This window comes from Anguilla rostrata, chromosome 18 (assembly GCF_018555375.3).
Source record: "Anguilla rostrata isolate EN2019 chromosome 18, ASM1855537v3, whole genome shotgun sequence".
NCBI classification, from domain to species: Eukaryota; Metazoa; Chordata; class Actinopteri; order Anguilliformes; family Anguillidae; genus Anguilla; species Anguilla rostrata.
The window spans coordinates 24,109,810-24,137,065 of record NC_057950.1 but is presented as its reverse complement, the minus strand read 5'-3'; the positions used below and the strand labels follow the sequence as shown (position 1 = coordinate 24,137,065).

Sequence of the window (27,256 nt, the reverse complement as noted above, 5' to 3'; positions counted from 1 at the left end):
AAGGCCGAGCTTTATCGGCCGATCCCCGCCGCACAGCGGCGTGCGTGCTGACGAGAACCAAACCCGCGTCGCGTTCCATCGAAATGTCGCGTTTTTATGCCTCGTTTTCAAAAGGCGTATTAATTGTAAACGTTATGTTACGACCGAATGTTACGCTTTCATTCGGTATAGCTTTCCTGATACCACTTTATTCTCTCTATCTGTCGCTCTCTCTGCCTTTCTCATTTGCGATTACGCAGTTCAATTTAAAGACTTTTATTTAAATCCTTTCAAGTTTCAAACTTTAAGATTTGTGAAGTAAAGGGCCTCCATTGTTCGGCTGAATTTTTTCGGGCATAAAAATCTGTTCAGTTCCGCGGAGCGAAGTATTAAATATGCAGCATGAGCTTCCTTCAGGCTGAGTCAGACACAGCGAGGAAACGTTCAGCTCCGCCCCCTCCGTCCCCCAGCGTCCGCAGGCCCGCTGGACGCTCACACGGAACGCTGGCGACCGCCTGCTTCCTCCGGCCGCCGGTGAGCGTACCCGCCGAGCGGAGGGGAGAGAGTGAAGTTAGGAGAGCGGGAGGGCTGAGGAGGGTAATTTCAGCCGGGCAGTAATGACAGCCTGTCACCGTGATGAAGCGCTTTTATTTGCTCTTCAGCACTTTTCTGCTTCTGCCAGTTATTCAAATCCCCTCCCTCACCCCCCCTCACCCCCCCTCACCCCCCTCACCCCCCGTCATCCCGCTCTTACTCCCCCCACCACCTCCCCTTATCCCCACTCACCTCCTCTTTCTTCCCCTTATCCCCACTCACCTCCTCTTTCTTCCCCTTATCCCCACTCACCCCCACCTCCCCTTATCCCCACTCACCCCCTCACCTCCCCTTATCCCCACTCACCCCCCTCACCTCCCCTTATCACCACTCATCGCCCTCACCTCCCTTATCCCCACTCACCCCCTCACCTCCCCTTATCCCCCTCACCCCCTCACCTCCCCTTATCCCCCTCACCCCCACCTCCCTTATCCCCACTCACCGCCTCACCTCCCCTTATCCCCACTCACCCCCCACCTCCCCTTATCACCACTCACCGCCCTCACCTCCCCTTATCCCACTCACCCCCTCACCTCCCCTTATCACCACTCACCCCCTCACCTCCCTTATCCCCACTCACCCCCCACCTCCCCTTATCCCCACTCACCGCCCTCACCCCACCACTCACCCCCTACCTCCTTATCCCCCTCACCCCCCACCTCCCTTATCCCCACTCACCGCCCTCACCCCACCCCTCACCCCCCTACCTCCCTTATCCCCCTCACCCCCCCACCTCCCCTTATCCCCACTCACCGCCCTCACCCCACCCCTCACTCCCCTCACCTCCCCTTATCCCCACTCACCCCCTCACCTCCCTTATCACCACTCACCCCACCCTCACCCCGTCATCCGCTCTCATCCCCCCACCTCCTCTTATCCCCACTCACTCACCTCCTCACCTCCCTTATCCCCACTCACCCCTCCTTCACCCCCACCCCACCCCTCACCCCCCACCCTCACCCTCCTCAGACCCCCTCACGCTCCCTGTCACCCACACACCCCCTCATCCCTCCTCACCCCCTTACTCTCCTCGCCCCCTTACTCCCCTCACACCCCCTCACCCCCTTACTCCCCTCACCCCCCTTGCTTGCCTTTTTCTCCTGTATTCATGTCCTTCGAGTCGTTGTGGTGACTCACTCTAACGTGCCACGCCATTGATGTTATTGCACACGCGTATCTTTTATATCCGAGGCTGTTTCCTGAAGCAGTTAAGCTTGAGGACCTCACGCGAGTGTACAGGGCTGTGCGCTCCGCCTGTCTAACGGACACGCAGCCTCCTTACGTGTGCAGAAGCCCCGCCCCTCAGCTGCTTTCATAAAGGTTCCATTTAAAGTTCTTCCACTGAAATATTTATATATGTCTTTTTTAATTGGTTGTACTATTGTACTGTAGCTTATTTATTCATTTTCCTGGCATCTGAAATACTTCTTCGATTGGACCTTTCCTGTCCCCTTAACTCATAAAAATAAATAAGTTAATGAGACTCGATTAAATTACCACGCTAAAATGCATTATGCAGTTTAGTCATCATGGATGTGGTTAAAAGATGTTTTGTTTTTGTTTTTTTATTCCAAAAAGCTTTATCAACAGTTTTAAGCGGGTATTTGCTAACTGTACATTTCAGAAAGAAAAAAAAAAGATCTGAATTAAATATATGTTTTTATGAGCAAAAATAAATAGGACAGTTATTAGAGAACAAGCTCTCTCGTGTTTGCCGAGTTGCTTCTGTTTAAATCATAAGCAAATGACCTACATATTATGTTTCTGGATTCTCACAACCGGATAATTAGAAATGGCCTGGATTTTATAATGTATTGAGAAGGAATCCAAACTTGTCAGGCATCTTTTTCTCTTTCATTACTGTGCTTGGTATCGTATATGAACGCACACACTACACAGTACTTAATTGTATAAGTCATTCTCTATGAGAGCACCTGCTAATTTTTCGTAATGTGTTGCAGTGGCAATATTGACTCTGAGCAAGTAACATGCTATTTAGGTTAATCAGACAGTGTGCAGATGGGGGGGTGGGGTGGGGGGAGGACACAGGTGAGTGATGAATTGCTGAATGATACAGTGGCCAGGATTAAATTAAAAGTTTGAGCTACTCGCAAATCACTTGCTGTGCATTTATTTATTTATTTGCCTTAATTTGGACTTGTTTTCACAACTTGCACGAATCAAACGAACGGTAAAAAGTACCAAATGAGCCGAGTAATTAAGTGGAGATCTGCTTTCTGTTCCCCTGCTAGTCCGAGTAGGCTAGCCCTCTGAATTAAGAGTACGCGTAGAGGCTCTCTGGGTTGTAGAACTCGATACACTGTCTCCTGCAGTCGGTAAAGGAACTGGGCTTTTGGCCAGGAGGTTGCGCGTTTGATTCCCTGGATGTGGCGCAGCGATTATAGCCCTGACCCCCATGCTGCTGGAGTCGATATGTGGTTGTATAATGTAATAATAGGGTTCTAAAGTGCTGAACTGCCCCTCAGCGTGGAGCGTCTGCCAAGCGAATAATTAGGAGCGGATTCATCACCCTGGTGACACCCCGACTAGCCAAGTAACGCTTTAAAGGGTTTTTAATGTTTTTAAATGCTGTCATGATTTTGTCCAGTTACAAACACATCTTTAGCATTTATTTATTCCTAAATAGATAGATAGATAGATAGACTACATGGCCAAAAGTATGTGGACACCTGACATTCAACATCTCATCCAAAATTATGGGCATTAATATGGAGCTGGTTCTCCCTTTGCAGGTATAACAACCTCCACTCTTCTGAGAAGGTTTTATACTAGATGTTGGAGCTTTTCTGCAGGGATTTTCTTCCATTCAGCCAGAAGAGCAGTAGTGAGGTCAGGCACTGATTGGGCGATTAGGTCTGGCTCGCAGTTGACTTTCCCATTCATCCCAGAGGTGTTGGATGGGGCTGAGGTCTGGGCTCTGTGCAGTGTCCCTGGGGGCATTGTCATTCTGAAACAGGACAGGGCCTTCTCCGAACAGTTTGGGAAGCACACAATCGTCTATAATGGGATCGCATGCTGTTGCATTAAGACTTGCCTTCACTGGAACTAAGGGACCTGGCCCAAACCATGAACAACAGCCCCAGACTTTTATTCCTCCCTCACCAAACTTTACCATTGGTACTGTGCATTCGGGCGGGTAGTATTCTCCTGGCATTCGCTAAAACCAGATTCATCCGTCAGACTGCCAGATAGTGAGGCGTGATTCATCACTCCAGAGAACGCTCCAAAGTCCAAGGCGGTGTGCTTTGCACCACTCCAGCCGACACCTGTGCACGGTGGTCTTGGGCTTGTGTATGGCTGCTCAGCCATGGAAACCCATTTCATATAGTTTAGACAGACAGACAGACAGATAGATAGATAGATGTGACATGTTTTCTGCTGATGGTGGAAAGCTGTAATAACATCGCTGCAATGTTTCTGTTCACCAGGGTCCTACACAACGTTACTGCAGCATCACTGCAACGTTACTGCAGCATCACTGCAACGTTACTGCAGCATCACTGCAACGTTACTGCAGCATCACTGCAACGTTACTGCAGCATCACTGCAGTGCTGTAAAAAGCTGCAGTAGCATTATGTGGAAGCTGACACAAAATCTTTTTTTTCTCGTGCCCCGTGCCACCACAGATGCCAGGTGCCCGTAAAACACAAACGGAGCCTTCCGTCTCATTACCGGGGTAACCGTGCCAGGCCGAGCGTTCTCCGGGACCCTGTCCTCAGCACCTCTGAGCTGATCGGTCATGTAAGGCCAGCGGAGCACTGCCAAAATGTTTTTTTAATCTCCTTGACTCCCCGTCCCAAAAAAAGCCAGAAAAAGGCCAGCTTACCCCCGACCCCCACCGCCTATCCCCCCCCTACCCAACGCCCCCACCGGCCCCGCTCCCCTTCGCACCGCACACGCCTCCGTTTGTGCAGAGAGTGCTAATTCCTGGATAATTAAGTAATCCGCCAAAATGCCACCCGTCTCCCCAGGCGAGGCGACACAGCAGCGGGGGGCCTATTTTCGGGGGCCGGGCTCATTTGTATTCCCCCGTGGGAAATATCACATAATCAAGCGGCCCGACGTATTAAATAATTCTTACGAGGCTCTCCGGCGCCTCGAACCCAGGCGAATCACGCGCTCCCCCCACACACCACACCCCCCACCCCCCGCCACAAGACTGATCGTCCCCATTTGCATCTTCCGCGGGTAACTTGACCCGTATTAATGAGCCATTCCCCGAGGTGGCGTGTTTTTTGTTTTTTTTTGTTTTTTCGGTGAAAGGCATCGTGGGTAATTTCGGGCCTCCGCGGCTCCCTGGATTCGGTCCCGATGCGCAGGTGTTTCTCAGGCGGGGCCGCGGGCCCCAGAGACGCGCTAAGCGGTCACGCCGCGGGAGCGGAGCGCGGGGGAGCGTCGCAGGCGCTGTAGTCATGTGACCCGTGACCCGCGGGGCGGTGTTCCGGGACACGGCTGTCTTCGCCGGTCGCGTGTTCAGTCGTGACCTCTCATGTCCGGTCACAGTGGCTCTTTTAAATAAAAATTTATAAAATCTCGGTTGGGTAGATCACAATGCTAAGCTGATCAATGACCTGAAGTAGGGCACTGAGCTCTATGTTAAGCACTAAGCAACCCCAGGTGGGCGGAGCGAGGGCCATGTGGGCGGGGACAGGGGCGGGGGGGGGGGGGGGCATGGCACGTTGGGCGGGGCAGGGGCCCGGGCCAGTCACTGACGTCCCAGCATGCATCAGATTCCATGTTTGCGGCGGGGGCAGGCCCCCAGGCGGCACGGATAGCGACGACATCCCAACAGCTCTGGCTTCAGCTAGAATAGAATGTTGGATAATTCCTACATCCAAAGGCCCAGGACCAGAGCACTGCCAGAACCATGTCAGCCCAAACCAGCCTGCCTGCCGCGTGATAAGAGATCCATGTCCATCTCCTCCCCTTCCTTCACTCTTTCATCTCTGCTTTGACATCTTCACTACATTGCAATCCGCATACAGTACATCCAAAGGAGAGGAGTGGAGGCGAGCAAGCTGGTGCTCCTGTTCGGATAGAGCCAGTCTTAGCAGCCGGTAGACTGCATAGGTCACAAATACAAAAGTTTGTGTAAGCCCTAAACTGAAAGTTTAACGATCAGAAAATAAATGAATAAGCCGAAGACTCAATTTTTGGAGAACACCCCCCCACCCCACCCTCAAAAATATAATGGAGTAGTGCGGGCGCACAGAGTGGGAGAGCAGGAAACCTCTCAGACCGGGCTCTCTATTGATCACGGGCCCTCAGATTGCCTCGTTACCAGAGAGCCGCAGTCTTCATAAATCCAGCGCGGACCCCCACCCGATCGCTCACTGCTCAAATGGGCGGGAAATCCCCCAGAGGGGCCGGAGAAAGCAAGCGCGGGGCGATGGGGGTGGGGGGGGGGGTTTAACGCCCCGGACCCGCGAGCGTGCTCCCCGTACCTCCCCTCAATCGCCATCCACCCCCCCCCCCGCCCCCCCATCCGCTGATAATTTCTCCGCCAGCCATAAAACACACTATCGATCGGGCGGGAGAGCTGTAAATGTGATTTAAAGGGCGCTTTATTGAAAATGTGGCCCTTTTCACGGGACGCGGTCAGTCTCCGCTCCACCCCCCCCCCCCCCGCCCCCCACCACCCCGCTCTGTTCGGACGGGAGACGAAAGGTGTCCGTTTGAGCACGTGCGACAAGGATGAATGGCGAAAACATGAGACAGGTGAAATGTGACGCCGTGCCCTCCCAGCGGGCGTGGAGACGCTCAGACGAGCGCTGGCGGGGGGAAAAACTCTGGTCTTCGGCTCTCTGGAGCATCCGGCAGTTTCCGCGTAGCCTGCGACTGGCGAGACTGTTTTCGCTCTACGAGTATCTTCACCGTGACAGCCGGGGTGAGTCCCTCTGCAAGTGCGACTGCCAGATAAATAAATAAATAAGTAAGGAAATGAGAAGAAAAAGAGTTTTATTGTTTAAGAGCGATCGATAGTTAAAGCTCGGCGCGTGTACGCCGGAGGGACGGTGTTGCTGTGGCAGCTTTGCTCGCCGGTGCATCGGAGTGGCTCGTTAAATCACATCTCTCGTCCTGTGAGAAGCAAACGCTGTGACCGCATGCATGTACCGCACGTGTGTGATTGACAGGTCCAGCTGAGGCAAATGGTGAGAATCAGAAGACATCCACAAATCTCCCAAATGACTCATTACTGCCCAACACTTTGTCACATTAGATCTTCTGGGAAACTAACAGCATTTGGTCTGTTAATCGCAAAGCTGTGTAGTTAGGCAAACCTGTATGGTACTTAACCTTGGGCAATGCATTTATCTATCCATCCTTCCATCCATTATTTATACCTGCTCATCCTGGTCAGGGTCACGGGGGGTGCTGGAGCCTATCCCAGCATGTATTAGGCAAGAGGCAGGGATACACCATGGACAGGCCGCCAATCTATCGCAGGGCACACACACCATGCACTCACCATTCACTCACACACTCAGACTGATGGACAATTTACTGTAGAGTCTCCAGTTAGCCTACCTGCATGTCTTTGGACTGTGGGAGGAAACCCACGCAGACACAGGCGGAATATGCAGACTCCACACGGAAAGGTCCAAACCAGGAGCAATATATTTATTTATTTATTCCCTCAGGTTATCACAAGCTTGCTGCCACATTAATTAACCCAAAAACATAGTGTAATTTAGAACATGTGATGGGTGATGTAATTGTAAATTTGTCACTGAAAGTTAAGGACAGAGCTCTGCAGTCTGAACAGGAAGGAGCTCCTCGGTCTTAACAGGAAACAGGAAACAGCTCCTCGGTCTGAACAGGAAACAGCTCCTCAGTCTGAACAGGAAACAGCTCCTCGGCCTGCACAGGAAAGAGCACCTCAGTCTGAACAGGAAACAGCTCCTCGGTCTGAACAGAAAGAGCTCCTCAGTCTGAACAGAACAGGGAAACAGGGAAAGAAAGCTCCTCGGTCTGAAGAGGAAACAGGAAAGAGCTCCTCGGTCTGAACAGGAAACAGCTCCTCAGTCTGAACAGGAAACAGCTCCTCAGTCTGAACAGGAAACAGCTCCTCGGTCTGAACAGGAAACAGCTCCTCGGTCTGAACAGGAAACAGCTCCTCAGTCTGGACAGGAAACAGCTCCTCAGTCTGAACAGGAAACAGCTCCTCAGTCTGGACAGGAAACAGCTCCTCGTCCTGGACAGGACAGAGTGCTGACAGGGAGATGCTGGGCAAACGTACGACCCGATGCCGGAAGCGGTCGCACTCTGTCTCTCTGAGTGAGTGCTATTGACCGCTGCGCCGGCCCCTCCTCATTCACAGCTTGATTTGTGGACCTCTTGTGTCAATCTATTTGCCGAGGAGAGAGTAGGCCAGGGCGAAAGGTCGCGAAAGGCTAATGTGCCGTAAACGACGACGCGTCTGATCGAGTCAGCGCAGGGAGACAGTCCTTCCCGGGCTCCAATCAGAGCCCCGGATGTACCTCTGTAAAAGAGGTTTGCAGAGTTCAGCCTCCTCATTGCTACTGTTGCTCGCAGCTCATAGTGGAAGCCCATTACCCACTATTGCACATGGAGAGTGCATTACATTACAGGCATTTAGCAGACGCTCTTATCCGGAGCGACTTACACAACGTTCTACATGGCATTTACATTGCATCCATTTATACAGCTGGATATATACTCAAGGGTACAAAGGCAGTGTGCTACCCGGGAATCGAACCTGCGACCTTCAGGTTACAAGACCACCTCCTTACCCATTACACTGCACTGCCGCCTTACACATTGCTTTAAAGCTGAAGATAAAGGGATGATGATATGGCTGAAAATTGTGATATCATCATAGCAGGCACAAAGGTACACTTATGTGGGCGTCCACGGTGCATATACTGACTGCCAGGGTCTGGCTTTTCAGGCAGGAATCGAGAGCTAAGACCCTCCTGTCGGATTGCAGCGGTAGGAGTTATAAAGTAAATATCTGTCGAATGTGGCGTGCTGAAGCTTGCACCCTCCTCTCTGGGTTTGTTGTTTGACCCCATAAAATATTCAGTGACTCATCCCATCCCTCGGCTATAAAAGGATATTTTTTTTTTTTGTTTTTACTTTTGAAAAGTCTTTTTACCCCCACAAGCCAGGATGCCAGAGCCATCGCAGATTCCACTTCGCTGCTTTTCTACTGTCAGAGGCCCTGTGTGGTTCCTCTCAGACAGACACACAGGCACATGTACACACGCACACACACAAACATATTCTCTCTCTGGCTGTATCTCTCTCTCTTTCTCACTGTCTCTTTCTCTTGCGGTCTCTGTCTCTCTCTGTGGATCTGTCTCACTCTCTCTATCTCTCTGTCTCTCTCATACACATACTGGGAAACACACAACTTAGGTTTTGAATAAAGTGAACTAGCAGTATTTCTCTCTAGCAACAAGCTGTAAAAAAAACCCTACATTGCAGTTCTTAAGCTTTTAAAATAACAATTATTCAATACAATGTATAAAAGGTATTGACTCTGGGCAGTGTTTTAGCTGAAGGGAATGTGTATGCTGGCATGAAGTCCGACCATAGTCTGACCTCACAGATGAGCTGGACTGTAGGTTGACCGTACTATGACCTCACAGATGAGCTGGAGTGTAGGGTGACCATACTATGACTTCACAGATGAGCTGGAGTGTACGTTGACCATACTATGTCCTCACAGATGAGCTGGACTGCAGGATGACCATACTCTGACCTCATAGATAAGCTGGACCATGCTGTTGCAACAGAGGAAAATCTGGCTTGTGGCAGAATCTTGGCAATAAAATGGTTAAACTCATCCTCGTCTTCATGTAAACTCCTTAATACACATTTCATTAGATGCCAGTTTGTACCGCATTAGGGCAGACCTGTATCTCTGCTGCCAGCTTGGGTCAAATCAGGAAGGATTTGAATGAAGAACCGGAATGTTCTGTGGACTGATTAAAGCTCAAAGTGAGAGTAAAGTTCTTTACTTCTGAAGATTAGTCATTGATTTCTGTTTTGTGGTTGTTGAATGCCCTGGGCATTGTTTTGAGCTGAAGTGGATTATGGCAGCACCTGTTCCTTGTTTTGTGGGGTTGCTTTGGTGATGGAGCGTAATTAAGTGATTTTATCATTTCACTTAATTCACTCTCAGAAGTTAACTCGCAGGTACAGGTGAGCAGTCTGAAATAGATGCGTGGTGGGTTTTTTAAAATTAGACAGTTGCTTATAACGTTCTATGAACTGTTCATGAACTGTTTCTGTTACTAATGTTTCATAGAACTTACTATCTCCGTAAAGATTGTCTTTGCGACATAGCTCAGGAGGTAAGACTGATTGTCTGGCAGTTGGAGGGTTGCCGGTTCAAACCCCGCCCTGGGCGTGTCGAAATGTCCTTGAGCAAGACACCTAACCCCTAACTGCTCTGGCGAATGAGAGGCATCAATTGTAAAGCGCTTTGGATAAAAGCGCTATATAAATGCAGTCCATTTACCATTTGCATACAGTAAAATCCTCTGTGGCCCTTGTCTTTTTTGAATATCACACTGATGTTACTGGGAGACTGTAAATTGTTGCTGTGACAGGCCCTGAAAATAATAATAATAATAATAATTATTATTATAATTATAATTATAACAATAATAACAGTACATTTTCATGTCTTACTTCAAGGTCTGCCGCTAGGTCCTCACCGTTAACCAGATTATTTTTTTTTGTCTACAGCTGAAGTGTTTTTGCAAATTTCACATCTTTGTGGAAATAAAGCGAGGAGAAGAGAATGAATTAAACACAATTAGTTTCTCTTTTTTTCTCTCTCTCATTTTATTTAATCTCGGCGGAATTTCTTACATGATAATCTGTTTAATTAAGCAACAGGGCATTCATCCATTCTGGTAGCTTTCATTTATCTCTGAGCAGAAACATAAAAATACAAGAGAAAATTGTTCTGGGAAAATTTTCTTAATCACTGAGGGCCCCAATTGAAAACAAAGCTTTGGGATTTTTACTGGGTTAAGGTAGTGTATTGCTCTCTTATCTTCCATTTGAAAATGGAGCGCCAAGAGAAGGTTTCTTGGAGTAGAGGGAGTGTTTAGTGTTCCAAGACCTGTATCGAGAAAGTTACATGGGAAATCATCTCGAACGTACTCTCGCTTGATAAACCTTGTTTGATTTTCCTTTCCAGACACTGCTGTGTTCTTCCCCTCTTTCGACGGACGGACTGAATGCCTCACCTCCTGTGGACCGAGTGGAGCCACCGCCCAGAGGCGGTTTATTCCTTTATTGCCTGAAATCAGCCCTGGGCTCCATCCTCAGGAGTACAAAACCTTGGGTTCCGTGCTATTCACCTTACACCCGCCCCAGAGGCCGAGCCTTCATGTTCTTTAGAGTAGTACTAGAATGCAATCTGTATTTGGGTGTGTTTGGAGCACTGTTGCCTCACAGCAAAGGTCTTGTTCAACCACGGCTTTCTGTGTTTTTCTCCTGGTCCTTCGGGTACTGTTTCCACATCCAAAGACTTTGCAGGTTAGGCAACTGCAGAGTCTAAGCTTGCCCATAGTAAGGAGGTGTGCGGAATGGTTGTGTGGACGAGGTAGCACAGTGGTAGAACTGGACTTTAAGAGGTCGTGGTTCGATTCGGGTAGACACTGCTTGTACCCTTGAGAAGGTTTTTAATCAAATTGCTTCAGTATATCCAGCTGTATAAATGGATACATGTAAAATGCTATGTCAAAGTTGTGTAGTCGCTCTGGATAGAGCTCTACTTGCCTAATGTAATGTAATGTTGTGTGCCCTGCGATGGACTGGTGAACAGTCCAGGGTGTATTCCTGCCTCTTGAGCAATGCATACTGGGATAGCCTCCAGCACCTCCCGCGACCCTGACCAGGAATAAGCGGGTGTAGATGATGGATGGATGTTATGTTTTAAGAATTATTTTAATTTAATAATTCAGGCTCATCGAGGCCAAGGCAACAAACTGTCATCATGGAATAAGCTAAAGACACCCACTCACTTTGTAACAAAATGGCTGTGCTGTGTATTCCTCCCTCTGATGTACTGTAGCACAGTGAAAACTGCAGAAGACGGAGAGAGTTTTGGCCCTGAATGAAGCCTCTTTAGCTTTCTCAGATCGACTGAAATATTCATACGGCGTTTGAAGCTCACCATCTCCGCGGTAACATCCTCCCACTGTCTGACTCTGGGTAACTAGTGAGTTCCTCAACGCAGAGGACTGGAATCACAAGTACACAGCTGTACATGAGTCGAGGTATCATAGCAACCGCACCTGACGGTACTGACAAAATGAGAACTGGGGAATTGTCATTTATACAGTTACATAAAACGCCTTATTCATATTTACTTATAACTCTGTTCTGTAGCTCTTTGCTAGTTTTCTTTAGGCTTTTAAACTTCTTTATATTCAGCCTGTTCTGTTCCGTCTCTTCACAGTTTGTGCAAGTTTCGGGCTTTTTTAGGTTCTCGATGGGGGCAGACATAAAAGTTCACCCGCTGTAACCCTCCCTAAGAATGCGAGGATGACCTCTTTTGTGAATACAAGCTGGAAATATTAAATATCTTAGCCTTCATATCTCTGCCTGGGTCTGCGGGAAGCTTATCTGGTCAGCTTGTAGGACTTGAGAAACGGAGAAGTGTAGCGGGCTGCTGGGAGGCTCACTCGGGATAAGACCCCATGCTGTGGTGCTGAGATGAGCACCGCGGTCTCGAATCGAATCCGGGCTGTGTCAGCGGTAACCGTGGCTGGTTACTCACTAGGGCAGTTGGGCATTGCAATGGCCAGGGCATGGGAGGGTTCAGGCAGTTTTGGGTCTGTGCTTCATCCGTCTCTAGCGAACCCTGCAGGTAGACCCAGACGTTGCATGTGAAAGCCGCATATGAAAGGTCTTCCTCTGACTCTGCTCTGTGTGAGCTCAGCTGTAGTCTGCAGTGTGAAAAGCACCATGCATTTCAGAAGCAAAGCATTCGTGCGGCTCGAGCATGAATGTGGCTGTGGTTGCAGACAATAGGTCAGTCTAAATTGGGGTGGAAATGTAGATATGCCCAATGTTATGCCAAATTATTATTTTTTCTTGCAGAACTTGTGTTATAGAATGCGTAATCATTTATTTATTTATAAAAGATGTGTTTTACTAGTAGTACAGGAGAAACCAATGAAGAATCAAGTAATATCTGCTGATGTTGCTTGGCCAACATAGCATAGCAAAATATCTTGCCATTTAATTCAGAATTTGTTTTTTGATAGTACTTGATAGTACTTTTTCCTGTTAAAAAAGGCTAGTTGAGTCATTACACTAGCAGTTGGTTAGCTAGCTAGATGACATGATGGTTTGTTTGTTGTTTGTCTACTAACAAGGTACCTAACCAACTAAGCAGTCTTTATGTTTGTCTAAGTAGTTAAGGAGTTTGGTCACATCGGGCATAATTTCAATGTCATTAAATTATATTGTTTCGGGCCCAGAACTAACGTTCAAAGGCTAAACCTAGGCCGACCGTGTAGCACAGTCCGTCGGGTGGCTGACAGTCAACTCTGACAGGGATCCCACCGTGTGGCCAGGGGTTCGATTCATTACTCTGGCTCTCTCTACACTGCGCTTCCATCTTTATCTGTCACAATCAACAATCTCTGCTTCCTACCGGCATGCATAAAGAGAAAATGGTGGACTGTCCTCTCTCCTTTACAGATGAGCAAATACTGCTGTAAAATGTCTACAATCAATAGGAGATCTTCTCTGGTCTGCATAAGTCTTTCCCTATATTTCCCTATATAATAGTAGAACTTTGTTTCCTATCTGAAAAAAGAATTTAGTGAGAGATATTACAAAAAATCAATAATATGCACAAAAAATCCAAATTGGCATTTAGTTTGAGTGCAAAAAAATTAATCAATTTCCCGTTTTAAATGACTCAACTTAAATCTAAACTGATAAGTTCCAAGCTGGGCTTCACTGAACAGACCTGCAATCAATCCATCTTGGCTTTCCACACTAATCTGTGTAATGATATATGCAGCAGCTGATAGATTTTGCAATATTGAGGCTTCTTGTAGACATCATCCATCATGCTAACTTCCATTTCCCATATAGTCTGTGCTATTGCCATTGCCTAATTACACTGAGTGCATGACTGGACAATTAAAGGACATTAAAGGTGGTGGACATTAAAGATTAATACTGTATTGAATTGAATACTGACATCATTAAGTTTTTATAGCTGATGTGGGCATTATATAGTTAATGTGAGCATCTGAAAATGTACTTCCACAGGATTTTGGCTAATTGCATGTCTTTCAGCATTGCTTACTTGGAAAATAAAACAAAAAAAACCTTTAGATATGCTTTTCATAATTGAATGTTCACACAGTTAAATGTGTTACAGAGTGCGTGGGAGTGAAGTTCTAAACAGCTGTGGGAACATGAGGGGGTTTGGGACAAGTCCACACCACCGCCATCTTGTGGAAGGGCTAACTGAATGCGCAGGCAGAGGTGTGTATGTGATTGGATTCGCAGCGTTATGCTGACTTTGTCTGTCCCCCAATACGAGGTCAGCTGCCTTAGAAGGCAGTATTTTCACTATTTTCGCTATTTTTCGCACTTGTCCTTCGTACGCATGTCCCTAACCGAAGTCATCAAAAAATACGTCCTTCTAGGGTGCCTTATTTTGTTTGAATTTGAAGGCACCGTCTGATGCATCCTTCAGCTGGGAGGCTATCCCATAGGTCTTTGCAGTTTCCTTAGACTTCTCACTTCTGTTAAATTAATGGCAACTCCAGCGAAGCGGTGGAAATGTGAATATACAGTGAACTCGATAATTTGTTGTAGTTAAATCTGAAAGTACATCTAAAAGTACACTGCAATAATGTATTTAATGGTTTTAAGCCTCAGTCAGTTTCCCCTGAACTAGCCCGCTAGCTTGCTAGTAATCACATTGCTTCCCAATACTGGAGTATGCAGCAGTATCCATACTGGAGTATATTATGTACTCACCTGAAAATGCCCTTGATATTATGTGGGTGAAAAAGTGAAAACTGATCCCAGATTAACCCACCTTCACCTCCACACGAGCAGCACACCTGCTTAATGACACATTCATATAGACCAGTTCCTCTGTGATGACTCATACATTGGGATTGATAGCCCGGGATTGATAAATATCAAACGTATAAATATAAAAACATAGATAAACATATTTTCTCATTAGAATGTTCTCTTTAAATTAATCACTCAGATTATATATTCATATTTAACACGGCTGTATTGTTTTTTTTAGTCTGCAGTGAAGGCCTTCTGGTAAAAAAAAATTAAATTAAAAAAAAAACCTTGTGGTTGGTAAGCCACTCGTTGGAATTCTGCCAGCTGTGACTGGTCACCATAGTAACACCCGTTCAAATTCAGGAGGAACAGATTTAAAATATGCACAAAAAACATTATTTTCTAGGAACAATTAAAAATGAACACACAGCATTGCTTTGGGCCCAGTGGGCAAGGCAAGCCATATCTGTGCCTACATCTCATTCAGTCTCCTGTTCTTAATGATTTAATTAGTCCAAGCTTTTATGTGACTGATTCCAGCCTTTGAATAGCAGCCGTTTAATAACTGTCCCTAAATCAAACATTTGCAAGGGAACTGGAAAAGTTTGCTGGGTTTTGGGGTTTTTTTTCAGTTGCACGGAGTGTAATTGACCTGAGGTTGTATGCAGCGTGTATGTGTTAATATGTAATGCAATTGCTTGAAAGAAAGTTAAGGTGTATCAATACTTTGCACAAATTGGCAGTGCATGCTTAGGAATTGTAGATGGGTTTAGACAGGGCTCTTGTCTCAAGTAATAAAATAGTTTATTTTTTTATTTTTCTATTTTGCAAGACTCTGCCAGGCAGATTTGCTCTATTGAAGTTGCCATATTGATTTGGAGCTTACAGGCATTGAAGAAAAGGTGGTTCTGGTGGTTCTGTGCGGTTCTGGTGGGTGCATTTTCATGGCATGGTTTGGCTGTACGTGCCACACACCCGCATGCCCGTGTTGATCACCTTTCCTCCACACCCATCGGATCGCGCCTGCGTCCGCAGAGCATCGGTGACCGTCCGATGGTTCGAGGAGCGTGACCTCTGTCGGGTCGCCGCGTTAGACCCGATCGAGCGTTTACTGTGCGCGTGAGGCGTTTAATATTTATGGGTACTAGCAAAAACCGGAGGACTTCCAGCACTTGCTGTGCCTCGCTCCCCTAATAAACATCAGTGCAATTACAATGGGCTTCCAGCAGCTTCGCCGCGCGGATCTCTGACAATGATACTGACAAAATAGCAACAGGGCTCCTGCACATGCGGCGTTCGGGCCCCTAATGACCACAATAACAATGTTTTATTCATTATGTTCACGAGTGCACTTCCACTTGTTCACACACACATGCACACACACGCATGCACGCACATTCACACAGACATGCACACACACACGCACACACATGCACACATATACACAAGCACATGCATGCAGGCACACACGCACACACACACGCACACACATGCACACATATACACAAGCACATGCATGCACGCACACACATACACACACACACACACACACACACGCATGCACGCACACACATACACACACACACACACACACAGTCACACACATGCACGGATGCATGCATACAGGAACACACATATGCACACACACACATTCGCTCATGCATGCACACACACACAGGCACACACATACACACACAAACGCATACACACATCCACACGCACGGTCACACACACACACACACACACACACTCTGAAATGTTGGTTGATATTTGCAAAGGTCGCTCTGAATGTACTTGGCATTATCTAAAAGAATGTGGGTTTTTTTTCCTGGAGAAAAAAAATGGGAATTAATTCTAAAAGGAAAAATGTCAGCCTCTTTCACATTGGAAAGTTTTTGGACTCTTCAATAGACTTTTAAATTGAATTTGCACTATATATTTAAATATATATATATATTTGGGGGGAGGTGAATTAAGACTCTTTACTGTTAAGTCTGTGTTGCATCATTAAGTTATTCATATTTAAATAGTTAAGCCTACTTGCCAACTGCAGCACTAAACAAATTTTTATCCCTCTACACTTAGTCTACAAATACTTCTGTTGCTTAGTATTTTTCTATGATTCATTTATCTTACATTCTGTTCCAATTAAACCTGGAAAAAGTACCTTTTCTATCACATACACTCCTGGCACTGATATCTTTCAAACAGTCTACAACTTCCTGAAGATAGAAAGACCAAATTTTAATGCCGACATTCACAACATTCATTACACAGTAAATATTGAAGGTGTGCAGCGACATAGCTGTATCTCTTCAACCAACAAAATTATCCATCTATATTCAGAGAGAAAACTTGGAGAGGGTGTAGTTTACACCACAAGGTGTGTAAAGCATGGGCAATATTTTGTTTTCAATGCACCAAACAAGTGATTTAACTCTGACATATCTTTAATCATCAAGTTTAGTAATAGTTCATTTATTTCTAACGCTATTTTACAAAAAACGCTGGCCTAGATGTTGCATCTGAATTTTATAATAGTCTGTCACCTCAGGTGTTGTGGAAACTGGTCGGTTAATTTTCTATTGACCTTAACTATTTCATCCACTGCTTACAGTAGAAAAGAAAACACAATTAAACTGTAAATAGTTTACAACATGTACTTGATTTACTTGACTTATGAACAAATGACAAGAAGACAAAATCTGTTTTCAACATACACTGCATGGTCGAAAGTATGTGGACACCTGGCATTCAACATCTCATCTGAAATTATGAGCATTAATATGGAGTTGGTCCACCCTTTGTTGCTATAACAACCTCCACCCTTCTGGGAAAGCTTTATACTAGATGCTGAAGCATTGCAGCAGGGATTTGCTTCCATTAAGCCAGAAGAGCATTAGTGAGGTTGGGCACTGATTGGGTGATTTAGCCTGGCTTGCAGTTGGCATTCCCATTCATCCCAAAGGTGTTGGATGGGGTTGTGGTCAGGGCTCTGTGTGGGCCAGTCAAGTTCTTCCACACCGTTCTCGACAAAATCATTTATATATGGACCTCGCTGTGTGCCCGGGGGCATTGTCATGGTGAAACAGGAAAGGGCCTTTCCCAAACTGTTGCCACAAAGTTGAGAAGCAGAGAATCGTTGCATTAAGATTTGCCTTCACTGGAACTAAGGGGTCTAGCCCAAACCATGAAAAACAGCCCCAGACCAAGGTGTGTTCAGATACTTTTGGTCACGTAGTTATTATCTGTGGATATCTGAAAAAGGTATTCAGGTTCAGATCCACCCGTGTGAAACATGACTCAGTTTGCTGTCAGTTCTTTTTACCATTGCCTGAGGGGTTCGGAAGTAAACTGTTGGACAGAAACCTACTTATGTGGAGAGACTAATCCATTATCTCTTCCAGACTAATCCAGATGTGTTATCCATAGTGCAACACTCCCGGTACATGACCTGCCTACATCTTTCTCATAATATTTGTAAAGTAAATGCTCTATTATACCCCCAAACATTATTCACAGTTGAAGTTAGCAAAATCTTGATGCTGTTAATTATAATAATTTTTATAAGATGTTTAGGTATATTCTTGAAGATGGAGGTTATTGGGTCCAGTCATAGATGTAGAAAGCAGTTCAGAGATGGAAAGCTCAGACTACAGAATCACCAGGTGTCATGCCCGATATTATTATGCAGCAGATTCCAACGCAATGTGAATATGATTGTAATACATTTTTTGGCAGATTCTTCTCTGCAGGGAAGACATTTTTTGGACCGTGCTTGCATTACTTTTAGTGATTTGTTCCTTCATGAATTGCTCCAACTGTCATCTAATCCTTTGGTGTAATTTATGTCTTTTGAGTCATTTCCCGTTCAGAAGGAGGGCTAGTACATTTCCCGAGTCGTTTCATTTCACCGTTAACAACCTCATTCAGAGCCGCCGCTAATGAAATATCACGGCTCTGCCAAGTAGGCTAGTTGGTTGCATATTCCTGTGGTGTTTCAGTCTCTTGCTGTGTTTCACCGTCTTCATATAGGACTCCATTTTGGCTCCTTCCACAGCAGAGCCTGGTCTGAAAGTGAGATATGCAGCCACGCTTTTGTCATATTTCAGTACAGGCAGGGATGTGATAAGGATATTAATGATACAGAGATGTTGACAAGCTAGCGATTTTGGACTCCACTGATTTCAAATTGCGCTGTAGATAGAAATTCTGTTCCATAAATCTGAAGTTAATTGTATTTTTTTCTTTTTTCATTGTCAAATAACACAGTTTGCTCTGAGGTTCGCGTTGTATTTATTGGTTTCTTTCTTCGATACTATTACTGTTTGTGCAGAGAAGTGACATTATTCAATTTGGAGTAATTATTTATAACAAAAGAACATTTGGTACAATTCTTTGCCAGTTTGCAATTACCAAATGATGTGTTTTCTCCTAGTGGCTACGTAAACATATTGGTTTCCTCGCCACATCCAGACATCTATTTTCCCAATGCGTGCAGTCGTTCTTTATATATAAATGGCCTCAAACATCCCCTTACCTCTGGTGTATTTCCAGGATAACGTTTGATTTAAAAAAATGCATTTAATTTGTGAAGCGCTTTCTTATCAAGCGATGCACAGTGCTTTTGCTCTGATCTGTATAAGTAATATCAGACAGTTTGAACACATACAGTAAAAAACAGACAAAACCAAGAAAAAAACAAATGGCGCATGAAGTAAATAAATGGCATTCGCATTCAGGAATTCAGTTGTACCTTAAAGTATATTTACAGGAATGCATTTATACCTCAATGTACATTTTTGTGGAATTCAGTAAAACATTACTGACCCAATTCGGGAATACAGTTATACTTGAATGTACATATTCAGTAATTCAGATTGGAAATGAAAATTGGACTGTAAAACATAAAAAAGATCTGCACACAGTTTTGATGGCGGTTGTTCACATTTTTTACATGGGGGAGTTTAACAATCCACAAAGTTACAAAAAGGCTGCTTTCTGTGTAATAATTTAACACCTGGTAATTTCCCAAAATGAAGTGTGTAACAATGTAAAACATTGCTAAAGGAGTAATCAAAAAGACAGGATCTTTCTCCATTCATAACGAGCTGGCAGTTTGATAGCATAACTGCAGGTTAATCCTTTCAAGTGATTGGTTCACATTAAACACAAACTGCTTAAGATTTCCCATTAAACTGGCCACTTTTGTTTTTAATGATCAGCTCATGAATTCCCTTGAGGGTACTTTTTAATATAAATTGAAAATGTGAAAATGTGTCCGTTGTGTGAGGTGCTAAAATGGATGTTTATTGCAGCAAGAATGCATCGAGCAAGTTGCAATATGCTACACATATAATGTTTTGGGCTAATGCAGTCTGATTCAATTGCCTTGGAACCCTATAGGGTATGCTGTATAGCAATGTGTTCCCTGAAAGAATAACGTTCCTTTGGGTCTGTGTGGTGAGAATGATTCCAGTCGTTTGACCCTTTCCTTCAACACAATGGCTCTCCTCCTCTCTGATATTTATTTATATATTTTTTACATGAAATTTAATGAGCAAGTTCATGAGAGTGAGAGTCTCAACTTCCACTAAATTGAAAAAAAATAATTAGGAAGGGTGAATGGCAAAGCCAGAACAAAATGCAAACTGGTCCTTACAAGGCTTGAACATCCCATAATCATCCCTGGGCAATGTCACCAGAAAGCCATGGTCAGACTATGATCACCTTTGGCTTGTTGAAAGTGAATTAAATTAAAAAAAGGTCAGCAGTCAGAATTAGTTACCGTAACTTAAAAATAAATATTTGTTAAATTATTTTCACAGCAATGAGAAAGTTCGTATTTCAGTTTATATGTGTTTGTTGATATGGTTCAGGACCTCTCCATGGTTACAAACAAAATCTGTCATGGGTGCAAGATGGATGGTGATCTCTATCATCTCTAGCTATTTTAGAAAGTGACACACACCAGAGCAGCCTATTGTGTTACAGATCTTGGCTCTAAGCAACTGAATCGAGTACAGAAATCATATTAGGATTCTTCTTTTGTAATATTTTAAGCTTCTTTGCACACAGTATGCAGCGATGAAACAGGCCAAATATTTTGGAGGAATAGGGAGTCCACATACAGTGGGACTTGTAGTGATAGCGTAGCCCGCGGAACAGATTTAACGCGATTTGATGAGCGCCGTTGAACGATTCATCCGTAAACGATCCCAACATGAACCGAAGCCTCGTTTCAGAGTCACTCCATCTCGTGCTTCATTATACATGTATGCCTTGCGTTATACCGGAGTGGGGAGTCTTTAGCTCGCTTCTCCATAGTTCCGGAACGTAATCTGTCAGGCCTGATTCCGGAAAGGTCCGCCCGGACTGGAATGTTAGCGCTCCAGGCGGACGGGCGTACGTTTCACCTTGCCGGTGGTCCGAGGCGTCCGTGCCACCTCCTCGAGTCTTCCCCCGCTTTCGACGACGGCTCAACTCTCAGCGTTAACGACGCGGCGGTGAGAAAAGCGGTTTATTTCCTGCTACGGCAGGAAGCAGCGAGCGGCGAAGGTTATCCGTCTCTGGCGCTCTTGCGGTGGCGTGGGGCGGAAAGATCCCGATTCGATGGCCTACATACCCCCCCCCCCTTTTTCCGAGGGCGCCAGGTGGGAGGGAAAACCCCACGCATTTCGCTGAGCGTCTGCCTCGGGCGCGCTCCTGTCGTTCCAGCAGTGCTACTGCGCATCTCCCCCCTTCAACTTCAACTGCTGTCTTATGCAATTCCGCTAGGACAACTGTACCGCTAAAGAAATATTATAATAAATATATCCACATGCCTTGCTTCTCACTTCTTTTCTCATTTTAATATGTTTAATAATGTAACCACTGTGTTTTAAAATTGCAGCTGTGATATTGTCGCCAAGAACATCATTTTCCAATTTTCTTTCGATTCCAGCATCAGTTATTCCTCAAGAGGGCGGGGAACATTAAACGTGCTGCATTTTAAATTATTTTTTTCCCACAAATAAGTAATCACGTTTCAGTTTCGCACCCCATTTTGCGCTTGCTTCGTAGCCCTTCGTCTCCCAATCGCGAGCCGTGGAAATTTATTGGCTCTGCGGGAGGTCTGCGCGTTATGAAGCCGTTTGCGGGGAAACATGCGCGAAATGTCCCGATTATACGTCGCGTGAGAACGCTCTCCTCCGGCAGAGAGGATTATTTAATCTCAGCAAATAAAAAAAAACGATTGTTAGTAACAGAAGACGGGATCGGGAATGTTTCCGAGCGGCAGAGCGGTGTGCAGACAGCGTCCTCGGAGAGCGCGGTTAGCTCACAGTAATGAGAGACAGAAGGGGCTTTAAGAGCAGATACATATTGTCGGCGTCGTGCTGTTTTTACGAAGGGCGTGAATTTAAGAAGTCCTTTCTGTTCCGGAATGTTCCGGCTGCCTTTCTCAGCTGAGGGGCACAGCGAGCTCGCGGCGGGGTGTGGCATATGTCCGCCCATCTCCCCTCTCCGTGTTCGGAGGGGTGTGGAAGGAGGTGTGAGGCAGCACTTCAGCGCGCAGACGGAGCCCTGAGCGTTTGGGGTGGGGGGGGGGGGCGGGGGTAGGCGTCTGTCTCCTCCCCGACTCTGCCTGTGGACCTCGCCGATAACACAAATGAAAGCGTTCTCCAGAATGTGACAGGAGAAGGGCTCTTCTCCCTGCAAGCGCTAACTCACGCAGGCATGCGCGCACACACACAGACACACACACACAGACACACACATGCGCGCAGACACACACACACACACATGCACGCACACACACATACACACACAGATGCACACACAAATGTGCGCAGACACACACACACACACACAGATACAAATGTCTACTGAGATGCACACTGTCTGTAAACGTTTACAGGTCCTTCTAGAAAGCACCAGTAAACATGTTGAACGTATGTGTCAGTGGCTGAGCTCTGAGATAGAATACAGCAGCTTTTATGATGCAGGAGCATGGCATCTTTCTTAAAAGATTTTTATTTTATTCATAATTTAAAATATGGCCCACGCATGTACTCCAACCAAGATTGAGCTATGTATTTGTGTTAAATGTTGTCTTGTATTTTTTAACACAATATAGCAATATAGCCCACTCATGTCTGTGTGAGTTAATTATTCATCTGCTTGAGCTGAAGCTTTCTTGTCTTCTGCTCTGTTAAAATGGATTGACTGCCTGTACTTCAACAAAATAATACTGTGCTTAGTTTGTACTTTGTTTGTACTTAGTTTGAATTAGAAAATATTTTGTTATGCCATGTTTCCGTGTGTGTGTGCATGCGTGTGTGTGTGTATGTGTGTACACACCTACAAGTGAATGTGTTTTTGTGTGCAGGTGTGTGTCTGTGTGTGTGTGCATGATTGTGTGTGTGGGTTTGTGTGTATGTGTGTACACACCTACATGTCCGTGTGTGTGTCTGTGTGTGTACATGTGTTTCTGTTTTTTAAAGCGCCGTAGCGCTGGTAAGCCCTCCTCTCCCTGCTGAGCTGCGGTGTCTGTGTCGGGCTTGTGTTTACATCCCCGGCCTCATCACAGCTCATCACAGGCCGGGGCTTCTGCCAGAGACTCAGTGTGACCGCTGAGTCACCACAGCACCCCTACAGGAGAGGCACAGGACTGCGGCCGCCAGATTTACAGAACAATAAGGCGCTTAATCACAATATGCTGCCTGTGTGGAGCTTTCCTGCTTCCCTCCTCACTGGGGGGTTTTCTACAAACGAAGAACACCGAGTATTAGCCCCCCCCCCCTTATGTTCTACCCAGAAAACAAAAACCTAGGGTACATTTTTGACAGTGCCACATCCCTGGAACAAAACCTAGGGCACATTTTGTCCACGTCAAATCGCTGGCATGAAGTAAACATTGTAACCAGAGGATAAAATACCCATGTAGCAATTAAGATGGAATTTTAATTGTTATCTGTCTGTCTGTCTGCCTGCCTGTCTATCTATCTGGGTATGTCTGTCTGTCTGTATCTGTCTGTCTGTCTTCTGTATGTCTGTCTGTCTATCTTTATGTCTATATATTATCCATTTCATGGTCCATTCTGTCCTTCTCTGTATGTATTTTTTACTTGGAAATGAAAAGGCAGGCAGATGAAACTCAATTTGAATTCTCCTCTGCAACAGCTGTAGCCCCCGAGGATGTATAACTCAGGGAAGCTGTCTATACGAGCCCCCTCCCCCCCGTGTAACAGGGCCATTATGTGTTCAATAAGCCATTCAGCGTCTCCCAGTTTCACTACATTTACTACTGCAAACCTGACTGGCTTCTCTCTCTATTCCAGCACTGTTTTGAAACAGACAACCATACAAGCGAAGTGCTGCAATGGGTAGAAATTAAGCTTATTATTATTATTATTATTATTATTATTATTATTATTATTATTATTATTATTTTGTGATTGTACCAATTGCTATGATGTTTTCATGGGAAGAAAAGTGAGAAGCCGTGAGAAAGCCATCACGATTTTCCGTTTAAAAATCGCAACAAAGACACATTGCATTGACTCAGAAGTGATTAGTCTCTGTGGCAGGAAGCAACCTTTAAATCTCCTCTGTAGCAGTGACTGCCTTCACGTCCCCCGTGCATAAATTTCGGGCGAGGGCGGGAGTCAGAGAGGGGGGCGTGTCCGGAGAGTTAAAATGTGATTGGGCCTCCTCGTGGTGTCAGGTCGGCTGGAATTCGTCGTCCCCGCACCCTGTCAGATTAGCGGCTAATTTATCTCACCTGTCCGGGGCTATCTGACGGTGTTTATCTTCTGTCAATGCCTGTCTCCGTCCTCATAATTTCCCTTTACAGATTAGCAAGAAAGGGAAAACGGATGGCAGCGGTCACTGGTGACACAGCTGAAGTGTACACAAACCTTATGTGAACCTGAGCGCGATTGTTAGCATTTTGGCGTGAAGCGCTAACGCAAAACAGGGAGTTCCATGGAGAAAGATGTAGCGTACACGATTAGCCATAGCCTTGCAGGTAGGGTTTCAGTCAGCAGGGTTTTCCCGACATCATCATTGAAAGAGCGACTCCTGATTGGTCACCTGCTGTCTGCATTGAATGCGCAGCTTGGCTGCAGACCTTTCACGCATGCAAGCTCGTCTGAGCCCTAAAGGGCGTGGCAGGAAGGGCGTGGTCCTACACAGACCACTGGACATTTCAAATTAGGAGGTTCTGGGAAATTTGGAATGAAAAGTTGTAAACGGGCCCATAACTACCTATTGTCCTTGGTATTTTGCATCAAGCCATTTTTCAGTTTGTAGTGAACTCAGTTCCTTGAGGGAGTTAGAGGAGACAGCTTCCTTGAGAGATGAAGAAGAGGATGCTCCTTTGAGAGGAGAGGGTTGAGTTAGAGAGACAGCTTCTCTGAGAGGAGGGTTAGTTAGAGAGAAGCTCCTTGAAGGAGGTGGGTAGTGAGAGACAGCTTCTCTTTGAGAGGAGTAGAAGAGAGAAGCTTTTGAGAGAAGGAGTTAGAGAACAGCTTTCTCTTTGAGGAGAGGAGTAGAGAGAGCAGCTTCTCTTGGAGAGAGTTAGAGAGAGAGACAGCTTTCTCTTTGAGAGGAGAGGAGTTAGAGAGAGAGACAGCTTCCTCTTTGAGAGGAGAGAGGAGTTGGAGTTAGAGAGAGAGACAGCTTTCTCTTTGAGAGGAGTTAGAGAGAGAGACAGCTTTCTCTTTGAGGAGAAAGGAGTTAGAGAGAGACAGCTTTCTCTTTGAGAGGAGAGGAGTTAGAGAGAGAGACAGCTTTCTCTTTGAGAGGAGAGAGGAGTGAGTTAGAGGAAGTTCCTCTTGAGAGGGAGTTGGAGAGAGAGAGACAGCTTCCTCTTTGAGAGGAGTAGAGGAGAGAGCTTTCTTGAGAGAAGGAGTTAGAGAGAGACGCTTCTCTTGAGAGAGAGGTTGGACGTGAGAGAAGAGCGCTTCCGTCTGAGGAAGCCTGAAAGGAAGCTCCAGAGATCAAACAGACAAAGTTAAATCTGACGAGCAGACTGAAGATGCAAATGAAAAGCACGGAGATTCTGAGAGGTACCCCCTCCCCCCTACCCCACCTGCGCCGCTCCGCTCCGGGCCAGTCTCCCCCCGGACCTCACCTGTCAGCCGCGGAGCGCGAGAGGGAACAGGTGACAGGCACTGACAAAAGGACGAATGGTCTGTTAGGCCCGACGCAAGGTAACAGGGCCACAGGGACGGCACTGAGCCATTCGTCATTTCCTTTCAGATTAATGTGGGTGTGTGTGTGTGTGTGTGTGTGTGTGTGTGGGTGTGTGTGTGTGTGTGTGGGTGTGTGGGTGTGTGTGTGTGTTCGTGTGTGTGCACGTGTGTGCATATGTGTGAGAGTGTGTGCATACGTGCGTGTGCGTGTTTGTGTGCGTGCGTGTGTGTGTATGTGTGTGTGTCCATACACACACACATACACCATTTTTTCTCACATTGGTCATTTCATAGGGAGAGAGAGAGAGAGAGGATTCGATTGCACACGCCTACAGATTGCTGACGAGCATAGTCTCTGAGCAGCCTCCCCACAGACCTACAATAAAGAGCAGAGAGAAAAAAACAGTGTGATGTCACCATTAATTTGCAGAAGCCTCTCTAATTTGTGGGATGTAATGAAATGAATGAGGAGCCATTGTAACTGATGCACTGTCCTGGGAAACTGAAAGACTGGGGGCCGGTGCCATAGATATTGTTAACAAGAGTAATGCGCTCCTGGCATCGATTTAGAGAGTAAGGGATTCAGTGTGGGAGATAAACATCAATTTAAACAAAAGCAGGTTTATATGGTGCCGTAGCTTCTCGCGTAAGCGCGTGCCCGCCAAGGGTACCGCCCGCGTACGCTACAATGGATTACTATAGCGTACGAGCGTACTGTGCGTACTTGATGCTGTGCTTACAGCACCTTACTGTGGGTACTGTAGCATCGTTACTGTAGCGTTACTGTAGCATCGTTACTGTAGCATTATTACTATAGCGTTACTGTAGCATTGCTGTAGCATTACTGTAACATCGTTACTGTAGCGTTACTGTAGCATCCTTACTGTAGCGTTACTGTAGCGTTACTGTAGCGTTAATGTAGCATTGCTGTAGCATTACTGTAGCATCCTTACTGTAGCTATGGCTGTTATGTAGCGTATGGGCACGTACGTTAATGTAGCATTGCTGTAGCATTACTGTAGCATCCTTACTGTAGCGTTACTGTAGCATCGTTACTGTAGCGTTACTGTAGCGTTAATGTAGCATTGCTGTAGCATTACTGTAGCATCCTTACTGTAGCGTTACTGTAGCATCGTTACTGTAGCGTTACTGTAGCGTTACTGTAGCGTTACTGTAGCATCCTTACTGTAGCGTTACTGTAGCATCGTTACTGTAGCGTTACTGTAGCATATTAGCGTAATGTAGCATGTAGATTACTGTCCTGTAGCATGTAGCTCTACTGTAGCGTTACGTAGCTTTTCTGTACCATCTCAACCTTGTTTTCCGAGCTTGCTCTGCAGCCACGCAAACATGCAAGGGGATGAAATGAATTTGCAGTTACAAGGACGTGGAATCGTCTCATGCATCAGTAGATGTATGCTGTATCCAAGCAGTGTAAAGT

General features: G+C 45.9%; 1 protein-coding gene across 1 annotated transcript in view; it reads left to right on the top strand.

Moving 5' to 3' along the window:
* Window positions 1-27,256, top strand: part of eys (eyes shut homolog) — a 337,977-nt gene that overhangs the window by 239,389 nt on the left and 71,332 nt on the right. The window contains exon 35 of the mRNA XM_064318175.1: window positions 10,776-10,908. Coding sequence (XP_064174245.1) covers window positions 10,776-10,908 — 133 coding nt within the window. The remainder of the gene's footprint in view (window positions 1-10,775; window positions 10,909-27,256) is intronic.